Genomic DNA, 18,355 nt, shown 5'->3' with positions numbered 1-18,355 from the left:
TATATTAATTGAGCTAATTATCTCATTTTCTTTAATATGAATTTCATTCCTATATTTTTGGTAGCATTAATGATACTGGTGGTTAAAAATATAATTAACCGTTGAAAATAACATAAGTCGACCAGCAATGCCAAGAGGGAACAAGCATACTAAGACACGCCTCGTACCAACTCTCTTATTTCTAGTTTGATTATCTCCAACATTCTTTGATTTATTCATTTTAGTCTATGATTGCGAATAGCAAGTTGTAGGCAACACAAAAAGGTGGTGATGGATGTTGCTTTGAACTGTCAGACATTGATAATACAAATCGGTTTTAAGCATATTTTGTGGAGTAAAATTCACGGAATTCTTTTTTTGAAGATATATTGAAAGATTGTGTAGAGATTTTTAGAAACAAATTAGGCAAAATTTCGTTTGGTTAATATCCTTTATTTAAATTTTGTAAAACTAAATAATAAATGTCAATGGCATGGACTCGTAAATAAGGTGAAACTCTAAGATTTATTTGCACTTTGGCAACATATAATTCTAAATTTTCAAAAGTTTGTAATAGAATAAATATCACATTGGAGTAGTTGTAGTTAATCTATATACGGAAAATGTCATTAAAACATCAACTAACCAAAAGTGTTGAAATAAATCATCAACTTTGCAAGTGTTGTAATAAATTTTCAACTTTGATTGACTTTCCATTAAGAGATTATGTTAAATCATAAAACAACGTCATTTCATATTAAAACAACACAAAACAAAACAAAACAAACTGTGTTAATTTTAGACAACAGACCATGTACCTTTGAACTACGAAAACTGAGACATAACCACTTGAACTCAAGTGATTTACTTATATATTCACACAAACACATATACTTATTATCTTCTCCACCGGATTTCTTCATCTCTCACATCAATCTCTGATCCATCTCCTCCGGCGATTGAACTATCTTCTTCACCGGATTTCAACCCAAGAACTCGTGACAGGTTCGAGTTTTTGGATGATCTTAAAATATATATATATGTAGCAAACTATAACTTCTAAAAAAATTGTAGCAAAATATATATAGCTTCTAAAAAAATTGTAGCAAAATATATATAGCTTCTAAAAAAATATTTGTAGTATAGGAAAGACAATTTGTTAAATTAAACTTAAATACAAAATTAGGATAACAAATTTATTTTGCTTTGCGATATCAAATTTTGATTTTCTCAATTGAAAAAGTTACTTAACAAAAAAAAAATTTGAAAGTAGTTATAGAAATAATATCTCTTTTACAATAACAGAAGTTTGAAAATAAATGTTGTGGCATATTCATGTAGTGGGTTAGACACAGTAAGGGTAGAGAAAAACTAGGTAAATAGTGAGAAAAGAAAAACATACGACGAGCATATAGGAACAAGAAACACACCTTCAATAAAACACTAACATTATGAAAAATTTTAAAAGAAAAATCTGAAGTATGCGACACTTTGTGTTTGTAGTTTAGATCTTCAAGAAAAAATGAATGGTTTTTTTTCTTTTTTTACCCAAAAAATAATGCAAGTGTCTTTTTATATTAGTTGAGTTAATTATCTCTTTTTCTTTACTGTATTATGAATTTCACTCCTCTACTTTTGGTCGTGAAAATGATACTGGCGATTAGAAAAGATATTTAACCTTTAAAATGACATAAGTCGAACAGTGATTCCAAACAGTTTACCACTAAAGGTGTGTTAGTTGTGATAGATTTTAGGTAAAAAATCTGCTAAACATATGGAAATTAGGAGATTTGAGGATGACTAATTAGAATATTATACTATGAGAGAATTAAGAAAATAATGGTGGGAGATTTCCAAATCTATTCGTTTGCTGATTTTAGGGAAATTAGCTATTATATTAAAACAACAAGTCACATCTCTTTACTCATTTGTGGATGCATCTTATTGATATAGTAAATGAGAGGATGGTTATAAAATAACGGGAGGATAAATACCTATGGGCTATTGTGGATGATGTCAAAAGAAAGACGGTTAACTTCAAGGTTAAACCACTTAGTCTTTTTATAGGTTGTGGGGGACATCCCAAGGTTATTCTCATCTCTAAGTGATTTACTTTTGTGAACTTGATTTTTTATGACATTGTGAGTTTAGCATTAAAGCATGTTTTGTTCTATTTTTAACTAAATGGAATCACTTCAGAGGAGGGTTTGTTCCAGTGACATAACAATTAACATCGAAGAAGGCGATCATATTCCAAAATGTCCGCTCTCTAGAGAAAAGTCTATTTTCTTTCTTCCATGGTTTTTCTCAAAACAAAATGCATTATTCAAAAATCTTACTAAATCATGAGAAATGTGAGACTTTGTAGTTGGAAGTGAAACATGATCAAACAAGCTTTGTAGTCGGATTATTTTTTGAGACATCAATTTTCCGAATTGAATTGGTCTTAGTGTGAGATCATGTGTGATAATTTGTATAGGTTTATATTAAATTATATATATATGTACGTTTTATATATATATATATATATATATATATATATAGTACAATTAATTTTTCATAAATATACTTATATATAAGTGATATAATAAAATTTATTTTAATAATTATAAGAAAAAGTTATATGATTGTGTGGAATGCATGAACACTATATATGATATATATGAGAAAATTTGTATAAATTTTAGACCATATCATTTATTTTAATTTTAAAAAATCAATTTTTAGTAACTAGTAAATAATGATTTAGTAAATATTTTTTATTAATGTATTCGATGAACAGAAGCAAGATAGCCGCTTCATTTGTTGTTTCTTCTCATTCAAGCAACTTACCGTACGTAGTTAACTAACCTTTAAAAATGACATAAGTCTAGCAGTCGACCCATGTGTTGTCAATAATCAAATTCTTTGGCATCATATAACTCTGAATTTTTAGAAGTTCGTGATAGAGTTAATATTGCAATGGAGAAATTGTAGCTAAGCTATGTATGGTATTAAAAATTTTCTTTTTTTCGTTTTTGTGATAGTTCAAGAGAGACGGTAAAAAAATCGTCAAATTTTTGATAGTACCTACAATATAAAAGGCGGGTTAAAGTTTAATTATAAGTAAGTAAACTAAGAAAACATCAATTATAATTACAGATTTCATCTAATTTTACTTTCTAGTTTATTTTTCTTCTAAAAGCAATTTAGATTCTTTGCTTCTTACCACAAATTAAAAAAATTAATCCAACCTACATTTGATCATTGGACCAATACATATAATATCATAGTCAAGATTCGACAATTAGTTCATCTTCATAATAAAAAGACATTCAAACGACTTAGCATGCTCATCAGAAGTTAATTTTAGATAGTAAAAGACTTGTCAAAAAAAAATTCTAGCGCATTAACATTGTGCCCAAGAATTTCTTTTGAATATTTGTTTGAAAAATGTATCAGTTAACTCATATATCATATATGTAAATCTCAAATATGCATGTGATTTAAAATATATTATTATCATGCTAACTCGCAACAAAGGGTAGCCAATGATAACTCGAAACTCCTACTTTTTCTCATGCTCCAATAGGAAAATCAAAGAAAAATATATATTTATTATTTCTTAACTCTATAGATAAATCGTGCCCACAAAGAAAAAATGCACATCTATAAATCATAAATTCTACATGAATGAAACTAATAAAAGAAAAAAGAAAAAAAAACATTATGGAAAAGGTGAAATATATATAGTTTTGACATTTATAGAAACGTGAGAAGATAATAAAAATAAAGTTTGTTTTGAAAGAATGTAAACTAAAAAAATAGGCACTATGAGGGCTTGAACTCATGAACTAAAAAGTTCAATTACATCAACCAGTTAAGATACATAGAAAATTATTGCGTCATGTACCATAAGGTTTATTAAATTTTGTGTAACCCTTAACATCACTATTTATATTAAAATGTTAAAAGCTTTGATCCAATAAAAATGTTTAATTACACTTACACATCACTTTAAAAAATATTTCTTATATTTAATAAAACATATGTAACTCAAAAAATCAAGAGGCAATAGTGACGTAAAAGAATAAGAAAATATAGTAGAAAAGAGGTAAAACCGTAAAAGAGTTAATAATGATGTAAAGAAAAGATAGATGGAGAGAAAACATATGATTCCTTTGAAGCCTTTATATAGATGCGGCATGCAAATGAGTTACAAGACACTACAAACTCTCTACATCTCTATAATAAATTGAAATTTTTTAATAAAACACTCATCTTTAAGAGATTTACTTTTGTGAACATAATTTTTTGTGACATTGTGAGTTTGATATTAATGCATGTTTTGTTATATTTTTAACTAAATGGGATCACTTCAGAGGAGAGTTTGTCCCAGTGACATAACAATTATATCAGAGAAAGCGCTCATATTCCAAAATATCTGCTCTCTAGAGAAAAATTTATTTTCTTTCTTCAATGGTTTTCCTCAAAATAAAATGCATTATTCAAAAATCTTACTAAACCAAGAGAAATGTGAGACTTTGTAGTTGAAAGTGAAGCATGATTAAACAAGCTTTCTGGAAAGATCCCATTAGGATGAGGAAATTCAAATGTATGCAAGTTGGGAAGTTTAGTAGCAGTGGTGAAGGAGATCCATAAATAATGATATTAAAGTTAAACAACAAACAAGCTAACAAAAAAAATTATATTTGGTTTACTACCTTTTATTTATCTTGTATGTTATAAAATAGAACACTTTGTTGTCAACGCTTTTGTTTGATATGTGAATTCTCTGAATCATATGACGTCTTTTGGTTTTGCAATTTTTGTGAATCAGTTTGGAGTTTCTTTAGTTAGCAAAAAGACAACAACACCACGTTCAAGAAAAAAGCTACAAGATAATAAAACTAATAGAAAACAAAATCCCTGTATGACATAAACGAAAAAACCTAAAAGTCTGAGAAACACAATTAATTACAATTCTTTGTGCAACTTTTAAGCAACTTCCTTCATCTTCATTCTTCAACATGTGTGTTTTGGTTAATTGAGTATGCATTTGATATTAGTTCAAACTGTCAATGAAGGATTCATATATTGTAAGCAAAACTAGTCATTTAATTTGTAAAATTTAAAATTTATACTTTATTATCTATATAAGAAAAAATTGAATATGTACATCAGAGATAAATTATCAAACATAAAATGTTTTGTGATATAATCAAATACTAGATGATACTCGCGCCAGACACGGAAAAATTGATGCTATTTAATTTTATTTATAGTAAAAATAAATTTATTTTATTAATGTATTAAAATTTTTACTATGTTTGAAAATTACATAGTAATTGTGTAAATTACATAGTAATTGTGTTTGATTTCATAATATATTTTAATACAATATGGAAATGATTTGGATTATTTTTTGAGACATCAATTTTCCAAATTGAATTGGTCTTAGTGTGAGATCATGTGTGATAATTTTTATAGGTTTATATTAAAATATTTATATATATGTATGTATGTTTATATATATATAATGAAAAATTAATTGTACTATATATATATATATAGTACAATTAATTTTTCAGAAATATACTTATATATAAGTGATATAATAGAATTTATTTTAATAAAATTATAAGAAAAAGTTATATGATTGTGTGAAATGGATGAATATTATACATGATATATAGGATAAAGTTTGTATAAATTTTTGACCATATCATTTATTTTAGTTTTAAAAGATCAATTTTTAGTAACTAGTTAATAATGATTTAGTAACTAGTTACCGTAGTTAACTAACCTTTAAAAATGACATAGGTCGAGCAGTCGACCCATGTGTTGTCAATAATCAAATTTTTTGGCATCATATAACTCTGAATTTTTAGAAGTTCATGATAAAGTTAATATTACAATGGAGTAATTGTAGCTCATCTATATATGATATTAAAAATTTTCTTCTTTTCATTTTTGTGATAGTTCAAGAGAGGCGGTAAAAAATTTGTCAAATTTTTGATGGTACCTACAAAATAAAAGGCGGGTTAAAGTTTAATTATAAGTAAGTAAACTAAGAAAACATCAATTATAATTACAGATTTCATCTAATTTTACTTTCTAGTTTATATTTCTTCTAAAAGCAATATAGATTATTTGCTTCTTACCACAAATTTAAAAAATTAGTCCAACATACATTTGATCATTGGACCAATACATATACTTGTCAAGATTCGACAATTAATTCATTTTCATAATAAAAAGACGTTCAAACGAATTAGCAGACATTTAAACGACTTAGCATACTCATCAGAAGAAAATTTTAGATAGTAAACGACTTGTCAAAAAATTTCTCTAGCGCATTAACATTGTGTCCAAGAATTTCTTTTCAATATTTGTTTGAAAAATGTATCAATTAACTCATATATTGTAAATCTCAAATATGCATGTATTTTTAAAATGAACATATTTTCTTTGGTAAATGCAATAATTTAGTTCATCCATCAATACTCTAACAATCAAATGTTTACTTTTATTATTAACTAATTCATAAATCTTCCAACAAAAAATCTATCATGTACAAAAACTACAACAACTCTTTGCTATCTTTACTTTTACATGTATATTATTAACCAATTTAAATGTATCATTCGTAAAATATTTTCTATAGTCTAAATAAACTTCATTATTATCAACACATCAGTACCTAAACTATCCTCCATCATCAAAACCAAAACTATCATCGTTACACATTTTTAGTGGCGGATCCCGAAATGTTTTTTACCAGGGTTAACTAAAGTTTTTTTTTAAAAAATAGTAGATTTCTGTATATACTTTAATTTTTAATAATGAACGTATTTTAACAAAATATACTTATTAACGTGTTAAATTGCTTTTGAGAAATTTAAATCTAGTTTTTAATTAAATATAGGTATTTTATTTATAAACAAAATTTAATAGATGGGATATAGTTTAGTTGGCCTACTCAACAAGCTAAGTCCGTCAAAGACGCCTTCACGACCATGTGGTTTACCCAATTGATTGGCACTCTTCTCTCTATACACTTTGCAAACCCCTGAATGTTCACAACTGGTTCGCTAATTTGTTTCATGCAATAGATCTTTTTCAACCTTCCAGCAAAAATATGAGCAGCCTTCTTTATTTCCCCTTCAGATTCTTCGCGCAAAAATGTCATGGTCATGCATACTTTGCTTCCCAATGATATTATCAAAATTAACGAATTCTTAGATCTCGAGGAGACGGTCTATCGTACCTCGAATCCTTTTCTAATGCTTAGAGCTGATGGTACCGCATAATCTTTTCCCACAATTTTTCCTAGTAAGCTCGAAAAGTACAAGAGAATCATAATTAGATGGCTTCTTCGAAAATTTAGCTCCAGCTTTAATTCTGTTTATAAATCATTGGTGACAGCTTTCGCTTCTTTCCTTAGAAGCTATATTTGGTTTGTTAGAAAAGCATAAAACTTTATGATACAACTAGATGACTTAGGGGGTGTTATTCAATCATTGAATAACACCATCTTAATCTCTTTGGTAGAAAGAGACAATGACTCGATCTTTATCAGGGCTGGTACAGTAGTGATGAGTGTTACATAAACCACCCATATCCCCTTTTAAAGTTGTTTCTTTAATGATATCTAGTGGACACTCTTCCTATGATGTCCATAAACATGTAACCGTAATGAAGGAGAACTTTGCTTAAAATAAACAGTAGAAAAAAAAAATGAAAATATGTCAAAAGTTGAAGAATGAGTTATGGCCCAATTAAAAAAAAAACTAAAATTTAATGTTGTAGTAAAGGGAAGTGATCGATATTGGGAAGTTGGGATAGGAAGTTTTTAACCAAGCTAGCCACCACAACTAGAGCTGTCAGCGGGTCAAACCCGCCCTGCAACGAATTTAAAATTTTTTAACCCGCACAAAACCCGTCATGGTTGAGTCTGAGGGACATGCGGGTATATAAATAATTTATTTCAAATTTCTAAAATATATTTAAAGAAAAAAAATAATTAATAATAATTTTAAACATTAATACACATAGTTTTTAAGAAAAACAGAAATTTTGATAATTATTTTATATATGTTGCAAATTATTTTAAGATTTTACTATAATATATGAGTTAAATTTATAAATAATTATATTTTTTTTTAACCCGTGGATTTACCCGCAAAACTCCGTAATTTATGAACATCCGCTCCACGGCAAGCTTGTCGGGGCAAGACTTGCGGGTTTTGCTCACCTGTTATAAATGTGTTTAGTCAATTCCATTTGTTTTTAAAATTTAATATTAGTTATAAAGTATGTATTTTAACAAAAAAATTATATAAATATATACATTTTCAATGTTTGAAAATAGCAATTGGGTAACAATGTAACATGTTAGTAAAAATTACAAATACTAAAAATGACATTTTTTATTTTTATAAAGAATTAGATTCGTTTTACTGAAAATAAAATTGATGATATCATCAATATGAGAGTGTGGCAGACGATTGCCTTGACAAGATACAATGAGAATGTTAGTTCTTCGCACTCCCACCGGACCTGTCTCCGCCGTCAAATTCATCGCCAAATCCAAACCTTCTGCTTTCTCTTCTCCCGATTCATGGCTCGTCCCCGCTCCAAACACTCCCCGGAGACGGCAACGCGTCGTCCTCGCTCTCTCTAACCCCGACGGAAGCGTCAAATCCAAACCCTCAACCTCAGTTTCTCAAATCCCTTCTTCAGGAGATGACACAGTTTTCGTGGGTCAAGAGAATGTTCCTCTCGAGGGTGTTATTCAATTCGATAAACCATCATCATCTACTTCATCTTCTAACATCACCAAATGGGGGTAATAAAACCTCTTCCTTTGCTTTGGTTTAGTCTCTCTAGAGGAATGATTGCTTTTGTTTTGTTATCTCAACTCTTTGTGTAATCTCTTCAGTCGTGTGGCCTTACTTGCTGGTGGTGATGTTTTAGCTCTGCTTATCTTCTCTGCAATTGGGAGATTTAGCCATGGTTTCCCTGTTTTTTCTATTGAAACTCTCCACACAGCTGACCCTTTCATTGCCGGTATTGATTCGTTTTCGTTTTTCGCTTTCTCTTATCAGTTTTGTGTTTGAGAAGCTTTGTTCCTAATAAAAATGGAAACTTTTTGTGGCAGGATGGTTTCTGAGTGCATATTTCTTGGGAGGATATGCGGAGGAAGGGAGAGGAATGAAGGGTCGGTCTAAAGCCGTGGTTGCAGCTGCAAAATCTTGGATTGTCGGAGCTCCGGTAAGGCTGCATTTACTCAACTGAAACTACTAATCTAGTGATGTTTTTGAGATGTAGCTTTAAGGATGTTAGTATCTCTACTGAGCTTTTAAAGCTTGTTCTTTTCATTGCAGCTTGGGATTATCATTAGGTCAGCTTCATCGGGTCACATCCCGGCTTCTAGCTTTGTATTGGTGACAATGGGAAGTACTGCTGTTTTACTTATTGGATGGAGAGCATTGCTATTCAGTGTGCTTCCTACAGAGTCCAAGAAGAAAGATGATACGTATCGGAAAGGCAGTGCATTCGAGCTATTTGAGGTCTGTGAATGCATTTTCTCTAAGTGTCGAGAAGAAAGTTAGAACCTTTGCTTACATCTGTTTCAGTATTTATCGTGTCTGTTCAAAGGTGATGCTAATGATGTGTGGATTCATACATGTTGCAGTTGCTTACTTCATTGATAAGACGGTGGTGAAGGAGCATCCATGAATGTGCGGGCGGATGGAGGTTGAGTTTCAACATGCACAAATTTGTAGATGTACTTTGGAACAGTCGCCAAGAGATCATAAATATATGAGTGTTGAAAAATTCCAGGATCAACTGTAATATAGATATAGTTGCAGCGCGCAGTGGAGGAGAAAATGATTACTTGTTATCCCAAGTAATTGGGAATAGCAATTCGTAAGTATGTTGTAAGTTGTCGCTGTGGGTTAGCCAGTGTTCCCAGACCTCATTGCAGACCAACTTTTTTTTGTCAAATGTTCTAAAAAGATGTATGAATACCCGAAAAGAGCATCTAAGCAAACCGTTCTTAACAAACAATGGTGGACACCTAAGAAAGAAAGCATAAGATGGTAAGGAATTGTAATGGTGGAATCAAGTGTCAATCGGTATGAACGATGGATTCATTTTAAGGAGAGTTGGACGATCATGGATTCTGAGTTCCTAAGTAGAATTGTCTTTTGTAGAAAGACTAAATTATTGACATTTTTCAGTGAGAGACGAGAATTGGGACGCCGATGTAATATTATTGGTGCCAATCTATTAGTAAAAGAAAACTCATATCCAACACTTGAACTTGGTGAACAGACAAGTTATTAAGTTAGTAGAGGAGGTCAAAGTTCTAGACAGACAAAGACTTACGGATAAGAAACATTGTGACCCATAGTACTGTACCAAAATGAAATTGGTTTGGTCATCTGCGACCGTCAATGCAATTTACCTCAAACCGTCAATGCAATTTGCCTCGAACCGGTGCCAAATGAAAGCTGACTCAAAGCTATGTATATTTGTGTCCAAACACTCGTGCAATCGTAATTGACTCACCATAATAAATAATTTATTTGATCTTACTGTTTCTTATTCCTTTTTTTGCTTCTCAAGTCTACTTTTTTTGGATGGTTTTCCTCGTTGACAGTAAGAATTAAAGATTTCGGTATATATCCAATTAACAGAGAAATGAAAAGAAAGTAAAATTATCATTACAGTGTAAAAAGATGAATCAAGAAAGTAATTGAGATGTAGAAAGGTTTCCAGATGAAGCAAAAATGTGACAAATACTTTTTACGACTTGTCAGCGATTAATGTCGGATTTCACCATCCTCCCCAACTTCTCCATCCTCTAGCTCGTCATGACCACTTCGACGACTACCTTCCCGCTGTTCCTTCTTCTGTCTTTTATGCCGGTTTTCACTGTCTGATTCAGGTGAGTTTGCGTGCTGCCAAGAAAAACCATCCCTCTTATTTTAAATCTTTATCCCACCAAATAAATTTCAAGCTTAGCTAAGTCAGAATTGAAGTCGAACCTTTCTTGATTTTTTACGATCATTACCATGTTTACGAGAGGACTTCTTCGACTCATCTCTGTCATCCCTATCAGAACTGACATCTTCATCAGAATTGTGATGCCGTCTCCGATGTTTTCTGTCTCGATCTTTTCCCTTTCTTTTCTCGTCTTTGTGACCTTCGCTCACATCCATAGCAGTCTCACCATCTGATTCTTCCCGTTTACTCCTCTCTTTTCCCTTCTCTTTTTCACGTTCTCTTTCCTTTTCCCTTCTCTCCTTATCCTTGTCTTTCCGTTTCTCTTTCTCGTCCCTTTCCTTCTCTTTTCTAACCTGAAAAAGTCCACAACAATAAAGTCTAAGAGATCCGTTCTTACACAAAAGAAAAATAAATTCCATGCACGAAGAATCAGTACCTTTTCCTCATCACGCTTACGCTCCTTCTCCTTTGCCTTTTCTTGTAAACTCGTTATGTATTCCTCAAATAACCCTCGGCTAACACTTTCATCTCCAATCGATCTAAGGATTTTCAAAATGGGACATTAAGAAAGTAATACCACAATCTTTTTTTTTACTTAAGGTGTTGGCTTACAAGACTATTTGGTAAGTCATGAAGCAACCTATTCAAAGCAAGAAACTATTTACCTGTACTCTTGACTTTCTTCTAATAGTTGTTTGCTATCTTCCCAATTCGAAGCTGCGGTTATTTCCTAAACCAAAAAATATCTTTAACATCCCAGCGAATCCAGACAAAAAGAAAGTCACCATGGGTACGATAGATATACCTTGAAAGTGTGCAACAGATTGGTAAATTCTTCAGCCAGACGCTGAAGCTTTCTAGCCTCTTTTTCTTCTTTTTCCTTCGCTCTCCCAACCAAGTCATCATATATAAGCTGATAAACAAGGGAAAAATAAATAAATTAGAGCCTATATAACTGAACTTTACACCTAATATATATCTTCCAATGTACACAAATTAGATAGCCGTTTCTGTTGATTAATTTATGTACTGACACATGTTCTTTTTACAACTGAGCCCGTACCTTTAAATTTATATCTGATATCGGTTGAGAACTGAGATCTTCTGAAATAGCAGATTTAAAATCTTCAAATAGCCACGAGGAGACCATGGAAATCTGTAGAGAAAGCGATTAGATAAAAGTTGGTAAAATGAATAAGTAGAAATCCTTGACTTGCCTTCCTTGACTTCATAGCATCCTTTACGTAACTCTTGTCCTCATGGTACTGTCAATCAAAACACCAAAAAGGTTTGATTATCATAACTATCAGATTCACGCATAGCTAGAATAGTCTACCAATAGAGAAATACACTGTATCTAGTCCAAATTACCTGTTTCTCTAATTCTTCTGTGATATCTTCAAACAAGTCTTTCGGAGTTGAGCCAGATGTATTAGATGCAACAGCTTGGTATTGGGGCAAGTCTTTTAACTGTACATAAAATAACTGAGCAAAAGAATCCAACATAAAATATAATTTTTCCAGTAAAGATCTAAAGTGTCAGACACCTCAATGCAATAATCCAACCAGTACGTCTTGGCTGTAAGAATGCCAGCAGCGACATGTTCTTCCAAAAGTGTACGAAGTGCATCACGGTTTTTTCTCTCGGCCCGCCGTACATGTTCCTAGCTCCACAAGAAAATGAAACCATGAGCATTGGACTACATAAGAACAAATATGAGGTTATAACCATGAAAATTGACATTACTTTCTCTACTCTCTTCTGCTCCTCCTCTTCCTTCTCTAAGTCAAGCATGTATTCCTAGGATAACAAATATTAGAAACAAATTTTATTTGGCAGTCTGAACTACTCCACGAAGTTACTTACCTCAAAACCAATCAGACGATCTATCTTTTCGAGACATGAGCATCTTTCGTCATCCTCCAGTCTCTCTTGAATTTTGCGCCATTGTGTACCAGCCTTCAAATACATATAATAAAAGGTATTATGACAAGGTCTATGAAATAAAAAGGTTTGCAGGAACAAGCTTCACAAAGAATGATATACTTTGATATAGTCACAGGTTTCAAGAAACTTCCGATACTCTGCCATATGCTGCCGATGTTCCTCCGCTGCCTTTTCTCTTTCCTGCAGATTAAAGGATTCATCATGTCAGTTCAAACACAATGAATTTCCCTCTTCTACAAAGTAACAAACGATATTCTCTATAGAAGCTTTAAAATCCACCATGCTGGTGCACCAGATTCTTATCTCAGCCACAATCTAAAGGCCCACCCAAATAATTGCTTCGCCGTAATTATGACATGTCTCTTGTGATCATACTGAGGTCGAAAACTATTTGGACTGTAATAACCAAAAAAATTAAAAATCCCTCGTACAACGCCTTCATGTTCATAGGCATGCCTTGTTTTGCTTAGCAGAGCAAAGTATCACACCAAACAATCAAAAAGCTAAATCAACAAATGAAAACAAAAGCCCCCCAAAAAAAGCCAGATGTTTACCTTCCTCTCAAGTTCCACAACGTAATTGTCAAAAAGATCTTCACGATCCCTAGGACGATCAACAGCTTTAAAGCGCTCATCATTTTCAAACAAACTCATTGCTTTGCTGGTGAAGGAATAGTTTCCACAGCACATATGTCACATATACAATAAAGACAAGAACCAAAGATGTTGTAATTAACTGAAAGCCACACACCTCCATTTCATGGATGATGAAAGTTCTTCACACTCCTGAGGTCAGGAAATATTATTATAACATAATCAGCTAATCAGTCACACTAATCAAACCAAACACTAAACTTCTGACTCCTTTGGTACATACCTCTAGCATCTTGACAAATTCTTCCCTAGCTTTCTTCTGCCTCCTTCGTCTTTCCTCAGCTTCCACTTTTTTCCTTTGACCAAGATACTGAAATTTTTTCTTTATCAGATAATTACATCACAAATAAAGACTGAAAGTCTGCGACACATTACATAGACAGGATATAAAAACGCATTTGCACATTATAGCTAGGAACTAAGAAATTATATACCTCGTTAAACGCTTGTTTCCGCTCACCGAGTGTCCTCAAAGCACCATATCTTTTATCGTGAACAATCTCTTTCAATGTCTATCAGGGGATGGATAAGGTCAGCAATCAACCAAGTAGAAGGTTAGGGAGAAAATGCAGGCCATATTGATCAGTTACAGAAATACTTGCGTATACGTCCAGATTACCTGTTCCCATGTCCAGTCGGAATGAACATTTACAGATTCCAAAAGAGACTTGAAAGCAGCTTTGGCCTCCTAGAAAAAAATAACCAACAGTGCAAAAATTGATGGATGGCAAATAAAACATTATGCTACAGATATGAGAAATATCAGGAGGAGAAAATTAGGATAAGAAAGTACCTGCTTAGTAGCATATACCATAGGTTCCTCGACATTTGCTTTGTCACCAGCAGGTGACAAATTGGCTTTTCCATTCACAGACATTTCCTTATTCTCAGCCTAACAAAAAATTCAAAATAATTAGAAAGCATACCAAGGTGTAACACTAGATCATAAATATTCATGACACCACCACATCATCACACGTACAGTAATTATTGAACATAAGTCTTCCAATAACTTGTACAAGTTATTATTGACCTCTTTTTACATGAAGCTAAGTAGAAAGCAGGTAAACGGAATACATAAGAATAGAATTTTAAAATCTAGGCAAGTCAATGTAAAAAGGAAAATTAAAATCATGCCTCATTGTTTTGTGCTGTAGCTCCATCATTTGAATCATCTGCCCCCCGAGAAGGTAAATTATCGGGTTTTCTGTTATGATAGGCACAAGAGTTAAATTCAAAGGCTTGATAGAGTGTATAATCATAAAACAAAACTTCCCAAGGAAAAATAGTACATTGCAGAAGCCTCAGTATCACTAGTTGCAGCAGATGTTGGAGTAACAGGAGCAACAGAGGGAGGACGAGTGACAGGTACAGCCAAACCCGCTTGAATAGGGCTTGAAGAATGTCCAGGAAGTGCTGAAGATGTGCTGGGAACAACAGAAGTCACAGTGCTAACTGCTAGATCAGACGAGGATGCAGCATGGTTGGACAGAGGGGTAGATCCAGCTTCTGAAAGGGACGTTTTTTCACTAGCTAGTTGGGCTTGTTCCCGAGCTAACTGCATACAACAACTACACAGGTTTAACGTAGGCTTTGCATTGGGGAGTGTGCATGAAAGAGAGATAAATAGGTAGACCTTTAAATCTTCCGGAATTGTCCACTTAGACTCCTTTGTAACCTTGTTATAATAATATCTGCATAAATTAAAACAACTAATCAGTTGCAACAATAGAGAATAAGTATGATACAAAGACTAAATGAAATTTAAAGATGCATACTTCTTTCCTTCAGGTGTTGTAAATTCCTTCCATACAGTGGATGCATCAGCCCTCTGCAGAAAGAGATTTTAGAAACTGTAAAATCATGCATAGATACGATAGATTTGATCTTAATCTAAAAACGCAAAAAAGGATTATCAGGAGATTCTTAATCCAACGAGCATAATAAATTAGCAAATTAACCCCACACTGTCTACAAAGTTGACACCTAAAGATTTACACAAAAAGAAATGAGAAACAGAAAAGCTTCGGTAGCCTGTTTCAATAAAGTGAAAGCTGCTTTCAGATGAGCACGTAGCAGTCGTTATATATATATCTCCACAGTTACCATGGAGTTTCCAAATAAGTGGAAAATTAATGCAAATTAAACAACGTTTTTCCAGACAAAGCATGCAACCATTTACATCACTAGTGAAGTGGCACGCCAACTAAAAGTCTGGTAAGCTTAAACAACCAGTAAAATGAAAAGCATCTTAGAAGACAGACTACTTTGTAAGTATTACCTCAAGTGGTGTCATCAGTTCAAGAGGTTTTTCCCAATTTGATTGTTTCGTCCGCTTGTTATAATAATATCTAGAAAAGATAGGTATATATCAGATAAGCCAATTCATAGACAACTGCATGGGAAAAACAAAAACAAAAAAAAGGAAGCATGGAAGACCTTATGAAAGGTACAAAAAGTGAGAAGCTTACAAACAATTTCTAACTAAAAATAATCAATTTCAAATTGGAACTGCATGAACACAAATCTACAGTACAGAGAGTGACATGTAGGAAGATATTTGGCCTAAATCTGAAACATTAGTTGAGTAACATACTTTCTCCCATCAACAGATGTATGCTCCTGCCAGTCAGATGCAGATTGCGGAGTCAAGTTTCCCTGTTAACAAAATCCAACAAGCACATTTAGCTACAATTGCATAAGAGTGCATACATAAAGACTAGACAATGAGTTTGATAAGAGTTCATCAACTATGCCACATCAGCTAGTTAGTAATTGAGTATAAATAGGACAAGGTTCTGATGTGTAGAGGTATCAAGTACTTTGTGGTTTGCTAGGGACTTCTTGAGGCTTCAAAGAGTTTTACGGTTCTCAAGAACAAAACCTTAAGTCTTCAAACCTAATCAGAGTTTGACCTAAGTAAAGATCCAGAGGAAGTGCATGATATTACTAAGTCTAAATAAGTCGGAGTCTATATACTAAACTTTGCTAATAAGCTGAGGAACACTCGATTCAGATAAAAATACTATCCCAAAATAATACAGAGAAAAAGATTGAAATGCTATACATGACAGAAGACATATGTGGGTTGTCACAATTTATATGATAATACAACTCAACATGATATGATTCGCATTTTAGTAAGAGATGGTTTCATGATTAATAGTAGATATAGGCATCAATACAAGTCACCAAAACATATTTGTGATCAGTAATCGTAATCACTTACTGGGTCTGTGGAAACTGCGACTGGTGTTTGTTGCCCAGTCTGCTGCACAGAAGAAACAAGTGAGGTACTTTGATTTACAGGAACAGGCCAAGTGTTTGCTGCTGGAGGGACGCCGGCTACATGCATCTGAGAATTTGGTTGGACCAAGGATGTTGGTTGTTGCTGAGGATAAGATGATGGTACAAACTGCAGAAACAAAAATCCAGCAAAGTGAAAACGAATCATATATAAAGGTCATTCAAAAAAAATATATAAGAAAAGCAGAAGCCTCACAGTATATGGAGAAGAAAATGGAGGTCCAGATGTAGCAAAGCCCGTCATTTGAGGTGCATTTGGCTGTGGTTGAGTAGATCCAGAAGTGAGAATCTTGTTCGTTTGAATATACGGAACTAATACAGCCTGTGAGGATGATGTAATATGCACAGGCTGGCCTGGTCTCACAGGAAAGAGCTGCTGCTGCTGTATCGGCTGAGAATACTGCGGAGGCTGACTTTGAACATTTGGAGGTACATGTCCATAAGGGTGAAAAGGTTGTGAAGCTGCAGGAACAAAATGCTGACCCTGCTGCCCAGGAGCCATCGGCCGAAACTGCTGGAGAAAGGTCTCATAAGCACATCCGATAGATCACAAACTAGTGGAAAACTAAAGTAGAGGAAGAGACTGACTAACTATTACTATAAATCATACACTAAAACAAAACTTTCACCAAATAGCAGCCCCATAGAAACTTTCACCTTTCACTACATCAAATAGCTTAGAAACCGACAACTATTGAATGTTCGATTCAAACAGTAAGGCGCGAGAACATATCAATTGAGTTAAAAAAGCTACAAGCTATTAAACAATGAAAGAGACTAAAATCAAAGAACCCTGATACGTTTGAGCTTGATCAACTATACTTGCCTAAGTCTCGAGTTAAAGTTGAAGAGCGTAGTATTAAAACCTTTGGCTAAATAGAATTACCTAGAACATATCAATTGAGTGACTTCGAATTCCATGGAAGCATGAAACGAACTAAAAGAAAGCAAGTTTATGCATTATCGAACCTGGGCACCAGAAGACTGCGGAGGATTATTCGCCATCTTCACACAAAATAAAGCTTCCTCTCAAATTCGCGGCTTAATCTGAAGAGCTAAACATTTCAACGTCGAGCTCAATTCTCGTTTCAGAACAAAAATTCAAAGTTTGCGAACAGGGATGGAGATAGTAATGGCAAAAACCTAACTAGTATAGCACTAAAGACGAAAGCACAAACCAGTTCCGATGAGGAATCAGAGAGAATCGAGGACGACGACGAAGTCTCACCAGATGGAGGTTTTACTAAGTTTATGAACCCTAATCGAAAACTTAACGACCCAAACTCCGACGAATTGCAAAAACAAATAATTCTCGACGAACACACGAGTGACGAGTCAGTCGACAGATGTGTCTTGGCTTTTAAAACAACAAGAAGTTCACATTGTCAAAATAAAAACGGCATGTAGTTCTGATGTATCCAAATTGCCCATTTTTTTTTGGGTCATCAACTTTCAAATGTTACTACTTGGT

The 18,355-nt window shown here is 33.2% G+C and overlaps 2 protein-coding genes across 4 annotated transcripts; one reads left to right on the top strand and one right to left on the bottom strand.

Moving 5' to 3' along the window:
* Window positions 1–8,446: 8,446 nt before the first annotated feature.
* On the top strand, window positions 8,447–10,032 carry LOC9327367. The gene is made up of 5 exons (XM_002893953.2): window positions 8,447–8,809; window positions 8,903–9,030; window positions 9,122–9,234; window positions 9,348–9,533; window positions 9,659–10,032. Exons 1-5 carry the CDS (start codon window positions 8,487–8,489, stop codon window positions 9,686–9,688), a joined length of 780 nt encoding a protein of 259 aa, XP_002893999.1. The 5' UTR covers window positions 8,447–8,486; the 3' UTR covers window positions 9,689–10,032.
* Window positions 10,033–10,623: 591 nt separating this feature from the next.
* Window positions 10,624–18,204, bottom strand: LOC9327366 (pre-mRNA-processing protein 40A). Of its 3 annotated transcripts, none has more exons than XM_021013498.1 (28): window positions 18,063–18,204; window positions 17,854–17,931; window positions 17,081–17,395; window positions 16,808–16,993; window positions 16,175–16,236; window positions 15,860–15,929; window positions 15,357–15,409; window positions 15,215–15,272; window positions 14,871–15,136; window positions 14,716–14,785; window positions 14,372–14,470; window positions 14,198–14,266; window positions 14,013–14,090; window positions 13,802–13,888; window positions 13,676–13,710; window positions 13,480–13,585; window positions 13,025–13,105; window positions 12,845–12,937; window positions 12,725–12,778; window positions 12,525–12,641; window positions 12,349–12,447; window positions 12,195–12,242; window positions 12,041–12,133; window positions 11,783–11,890; window positions 11,643–11,707; window positions 11,414–11,516; window positions 11,019–11,330; window positions 10,624–10,931 (listed from the first exon to the last, which is right to left on the bottom strand). In XM_021013498.1, exons 2-28 carry the CDS (start codon window positions 17,887–17,889, stop codon window positions 10,794–10,796), a joined length of 2,901 nt encoding a protein of 966 aa, XP_020869157.1. In that variant the 5' UTR covers window positions 17,890–17,931; window positions 18,063–18,204; the 3' UTR covers window positions 10,624–10,793. The 3 variants fall into 3 exon arrangements, with proteins under 3 accessions (XP_020869157.1, XP_020869156.1, XP_020869158.1); XM_021013497.1 differs by having other exon boundaries at window positions 17,854–17,939; window positions 18,063–18,194; XM_021013499.1 differs by having other exon boundaries at window positions 10,820–10,931; window positions 11,045–11,330; window positions 17,854–17,939; window positions 18,063–18,195.
* Window positions 18,205–18,355: the final 151 nt, after the last annotated feature.

This window comes from Arabidopsis lyrata (assembly GCF_000004255.2).
Source record: "Arabidopsis lyrata subsp. lyrata unplaced genomic scaffold ARALYscaffold_1, whole genome shotgun sequence".
Lineage (NCBI taxonomy): Eukaryota > Viridiplantae > Streptophyta > Magnoliopsida > Brassicales > Brassicaceae > Arabidopsis > Arabidopsis lyrata.
This window is presented reverse-complemented; position numbering and strand designations above follow the sequence as displayed.